Source organism: Oncorhynchus masou, chromosome 21, assembly GCF_036934945.1.
Source record: "Oncorhynchus masou masou isolate Uvic2021 chromosome 21, UVic_Omas_1.1, whole genome shotgun sequence".
NCBI lineage: Eukaryota > Metazoa > Chordata > Actinopteri > Salmoniformes > Salmonidae > Oncorhynchus > Oncorhynchus masou.
In genome coordinates, this window is record NC_088232.1 from 46,822,696 (window position 1) to 46,827,719 (window position 5,024).

General features: G+C 40.9%; 1 protein-coding gene across 1 annotated transcript; it reads left to right on the forward strand.

Moving 5' to 3' along the window:
- Positions 1–1,752: 1,752 nt before the first annotated feature.
- On the forward strand, positions 1,753–3,648 carry LOC135507422 (antimicrobial peptide NK-lysin-like). The gene is made up of 5 exons (XM_064926964.1): positions 1,753–1,841; positions 2,021–2,100; positions 2,252–2,335; positions 2,457–2,614; positions 2,811–3,648. The coding sequence occupies exons 1-5, from the start codon at positions 1,793–1,795 to the stop codon at positions 2,839–2,841; spliced, it is 402 nt and encodes a 133-aa protein (XP_064783036.1). The 5' UTR covers positions 1,753–1,792; the 3' UTR covers positions 2,842–3,648.
- The last annotated feature ends 1,376 nt before the right edge of the window (positions 3,649–5,024 follow it).

The window sequence follows — 5,024 nt, forward strand, 5'->3', positions numbered from 1 at the left end:
CGTCCTCCGGATGTGGTCATAATTACCATGTAGGTCTATGGAAGTGGGTGAGGCCTAAGAACCTCCTAGGTTTTGTATTGAAGGCATTGTAGCCAGAGGAAAATGGAAGCTAGCTGTCCTCTGTCTACACCATGGTGCTACACCAGAGAGTACTGTTGAAGTTACCATAAAACTTAATTGCAAAACAGTGTGTTTTAATCAATTATTTGGTAACATATGAATATATTTAGTAGAATTTTATACTGTTTTTAGAGTTTTTATGTTACACTATTGTTATTATGACATTTCAATGAAGAGGATGGTCCTCCCCTTCCTCCTCTGAGGAGCCTCCACTGGTGTACACCGCCATCTTGTCTTTTTCAAAACTTCTCTCATCGATTGAGACAAATTATATGGTGTTACAATCTGTAGCTAGCGAAAATAGTGTGGTGATTGGTCAAATTACATAATCGCATAATATGTGGAATCGCGGAATCCTGGCGGGACTGATCTTTACATTCAATCTTACTTTCAATTAGAATATGCGCTACTTTTTAATCCATGTAGGAAAATTTAATTAGCCAAGATATAAAACAAACGTACAATAACCATATTACCAAATTCAATAATGATCGTCATTGGCTACATAAAGGATACACATGGTTTACTGTTTATTTGAGGAATATACTGCCATATCTTCTTTACATTACATTCCTATCCAACTGATTTAGGAATAGGAGGAATCAAATTCTTAAATGTAATTGAAATATTACTGAAAGGATTATTTAAACTTTTCTGGTCTTGTTCATTTCTCAATAATACCCCTTGTGTTAATTAAAACAATCATCTTCAGTGTTGCTTGACTTATTTACAGTGTCACTGTAACAGCTTGCAACAAGAGGATGGAATGTGGTGTGATTTCTTAATTCAGCCCCCTAGAGTCAATGTCCGAAAAACAGCATTTTGAAATGGTTTTTCTTGGCCAGCAGCCACACAAAAGCATAAAATCCAAATGCACTATGCCAAGCGTCGGCTGGAGTGGTGTAAAGCTCGCCGCCATTGGGCTCTGAAGCAGAGTTAAGCACAAACACTAACATAACATTTGTTTTCATATAACATTTAATTTACCCTGAGCTTTCCTATAACTCTCAGATGCATTTAAGATACTTCAAAACATACCTCATGTTGATTTATTTTGCTATGAATTTTCTGTTATACAATGGGTTTCTATAGCAGTAATGTCAAATGTAATGCTTAATCAAGTCATTTGTAAACAAAAAAAATAATCATATTCCAGGTTTCCTAAAATACAAATTAAAATAGCTAAATGGTCAATTGTATTACTATCTTAACTCCATATCTTAGCTTAGTAGCCCTAAATGTATCACTTCTAAGCTAGCTGAACACATTTTAATCAATATGTCAGTGTTGTGTATTCTGCTGGAGACATACACTGAGTGAACAAAACATTAAGAATACCTGCTCTTTCCATGACATACAGTACATGGCTTAATCTGTAATTGATTAATTAAAATGAAGATCAGAGAGTGGAGAGATGGAAAAAGGTGATTATGAAAATTGCTCTGCATCAATATTTACTGTAGGTCTAAACAGTAACATCCTGTTGACTTGTAAGGTTTGTGTCTTGTGGTTTATGTTAATTGTACTATAAATAGATTGAACTGTAGGTGGGGTTTGTACAGGGGGCTGTGGATAGAGGGGCTTCTATATAAAAAGGGGCTTGTCTGATTCCTAAGTCACTTTACCAGACCCCAACACGACTTTACTCTTCACATCTCTACCACCACAAATCATGAAGACATCTCTGTTCCTCCTTGCCCTCAATCTGCTGGCTTGTTCAGGTGAGATTTTATTTAACTCAAATAGTAACTACTGTATATGTAGCACATACATTGGGTCAGGGTGCAAGGGGAACTGTGGGTAGGGGGCCTAATCAACTCCAAGTTCACCTTTGGTTTCAGTACAATACAAGTGAAGTACCCATCACTTGAGTGACTGTTGTGTAATTTTGTCTTTGCAGTTTGGGAAATCCATGGGCAATGCCAAGAGGTTGACCTTGATGACCAGGAAGTACTGGAAGCAAAGCCGGAAAAGCGCATGGTAATCTCACTCTCACATTACATCTTCAAATGTACTTAAACCATAACACTGAATACATCACACCATAATTTAATTCATAATAATAATTTTGGGGGTGCTTATATTTTTTTAAGTGTGTTTTGTCCTCCTTGTCTGTTTGTGGTTTCTAAAGGAGCAACAGCTAAAGGGGACCTGCTGGGCGTGTAAGTGGGCACTGAACAAAGTGAAGAAATCCATCACCACTTCCTCTAGCCCGGTAGCTACCACAGCATTACAACTGATAAGAGTGTGCTTTCATGAAATTGCACTACTAACTATTTACTGTGATATTTCTCTGAAAATGTCAACTGTTGTTGATGATGATTTCTTGTCAACAGGAGGAGCTAAAGCAGACGCTATTGTCCGTTTGCAATGATATTGGCTTCCTAAAATCTGTGTGTAAAGGCCTGGTGAAAAAACACTTGTGGGTGCTGATTGAGGAGGTTAGCACAAGCGATGATGTGAGGACCATCTGTGTTAACATTAAGGCCTGCAAGTGAGTACAAGAAACCATTCGACATACTCTTTAGTCACTGTTCAGACAACTAACGAGTATTGTGAGGATCACCCATGATTGTTAATTGAAACAGTATAGAGTCAAATGTATCAATTCATGTGAAAATGTTATGTCTTCCAATCTTCGGTTATGTCTTCCAATCTTCCACTCATTTAGTATTTCTGTTTATCTTTAGACCAAAGGAAGTTTTGGACCTGAGCTACTGACCAAGCAGCCAATATCCAGATTCCAAAGTGAGAAGATGGATGTTCAGGTGTCAAGACAATGCTATGCTTCCAGCATCTTGCTCTTTCCTTTTCAAACTAGTCACAACACAAACATATAAATGGATGATGAAGTTATTGAAATGACTATGTTCTGAAATAATGTTTTGGGAACATGTCTTATAATTAAGCAATAAGGCCAGAGTGCCTGTAGAGTGCCTGGATACAGCCCTTAGCTGTCGTGTAACGGCCCTATTACACAAACCCCCGAGTTGCCTTGTTGATATTATAAACAGGTTACCATTGTAATTAGAAAAGTAAGTAAGCTGTTTTGCGTCATACCCGTGGTATACTGTCTCTTATGAACTGGGTGGTTCGAGCCATGAATGCTGATTGGCTGACAGCCGTGGAATATCAGACCGTATACCACGCGTATGACAAAAAAATACTTTACTGCTCTAATTACGTTGGTAACCAGTTTATAATAGCAATAAGGCACCTTGGGGGTTTGTGATATATAGACAATATACCATGGCTAGGACTGTATCCAGGCACTCTGTGTTGCGTCGTGCTTAAGAACAGCTCTTAGCCGTGGTATATTTGCCATATACCACACCCCCTCGAGCCTTATTGCTTAAATATACCACAGCTTTCTGGTTCAAATGATTATAATAATGTATGTGTCAATTTTAAATTGCACTCTTTTTTTGTATCACGTACAAATGTAAAATTTTTGCAATTTTAGTCCAAAAGGTTGAAAATGTTTGTGTGATCTTTTTTGTTTGGGCAAAAAATAAACCTCAATTGATAGTACAACTCCAACTCTTATTTGACACATCTAACATAACTCTAGAAATATATCTAATTAGAATTTTTACATCTGAACATATCGTAATATTCTTTTATGATAAAGCATTTAATTACATTGTCTAGGAACTCATTTTGGCTAACTTTTTTATTTCGAATCTTAGTTTTCTGAAGAAAAAGTATAGATTTTTTGGTAGGTGTGTCACGCCCTGGTCGAAATATATTGTGTTTGTCTTTATTTATTTGGTCAGTCCAGGGTGTGACATGGGTTTATTGTGGTGTGTTTTGTCTTGGGGTTTTGTTAGGTATTGGGTGTGTGGTTTAGTGGGGGTATCTAGCACAGTCTATGGCTGTCTGGAGTGGTTCTCAATCAGAGGCAGGTGTTTATCGTTGTCTCTGATTGGGAACCATATTTAGGCAGCCATATTCTTTGAGTATTTCGTGGGTGATTGTTCCTGTCTCTGTGTTTGTGTTCACCAGATAGGCTGTATAGGTTTTCACGTTCGTTCTTTGTTTTGTTCGTTATTTCATGTCTAGTTCATTTTTATTAAAGAACATGAACAACCACCACGCTGCATTTTGGTCCGCTTCTCCTTCGACAGACGAGAACCGTTACAGAATCACCCACCACAACGGGACCAAGCGGCGTGGTAACAGGCAAAAGCAACAGCAGGAGCAACAAAGAGAGGAATGGACATGGGAGGACGAATTGGACGGAGAAGGACCCTGGGCTCAGCCTGGAGAATATCGCCGCCCCAAAGAAGAACTGGAGGCAACGAAAGCGGAGAGGCGCCGGTATGAGGAGGCAGCACGGCGACGCGTATGGAAGCCCGAGAGTCAGCCCCAAAAATGTATTGGGGGTGGGCTCAGGAAGAGTGTGGCAGAGTCAGGAGTCAGACCTGAGCTAAGGAGGAGCCAAGGAGGGGACCAGAACCAGAGCCGGTGTTGGAGGTGAGCGAAGCAGAGACTGTGAAGAAGTTAATGGGGAGATTGGAGGAGAGAGAAATGAGGGAGTTGCTGTGTTGGTGCTTTAAGCATGGAATTCGCCCGACGGAGCGTGTCGGGGATTTGATGGCACCTGGGTCAGCGCTCCATACTCGTCCTGAGGTGCGTGTTAGTCGGCTGGTGAAGATGGTGCCAGCCTCACGCACCAGGCCTCCTGTGCACCTCCCTAGCCTTGCACGTCCTGTGCCAGCACTGCTCTCAAGATCTCCAGTACGCCTTCACGGTCTAGCCCATCCTGTGCCACCTCCACACACCAGCCCTCCGGTGGCAGCTCCCCGCACCAGGCTTCCTGTGCGTGTCCTCGGCCCAGTACCACTAGTGCCAGCACCACGCATCAGGCCTACAGTGCGCCTCGCCTTCCTCCTCTCCTGCGC

Coding starts and splice junctions, on each gene's coding strand:
- LOC135507422 (XM_064926964.1), top strand. CDS start 1,793: ATGAAGACATCTCTGTTCCTCCTTGCCCTCAATCTGCTGGCTTGTTCA. Junction 1,842..2,020: donor CAATCTGCTGGCTTGTTCAG/GTGAGATTTTAT, acceptor TTGTCTTTGCAG/TTTGGGAAATCCATGGGCAA. Junction 2,336..2,456: donor TCACCACTTCCTCTAGCCCG/GTAGCTACCACA, acceptor TCTTGTCAACAG/GAGGAGCTAAAGCAGACGCT.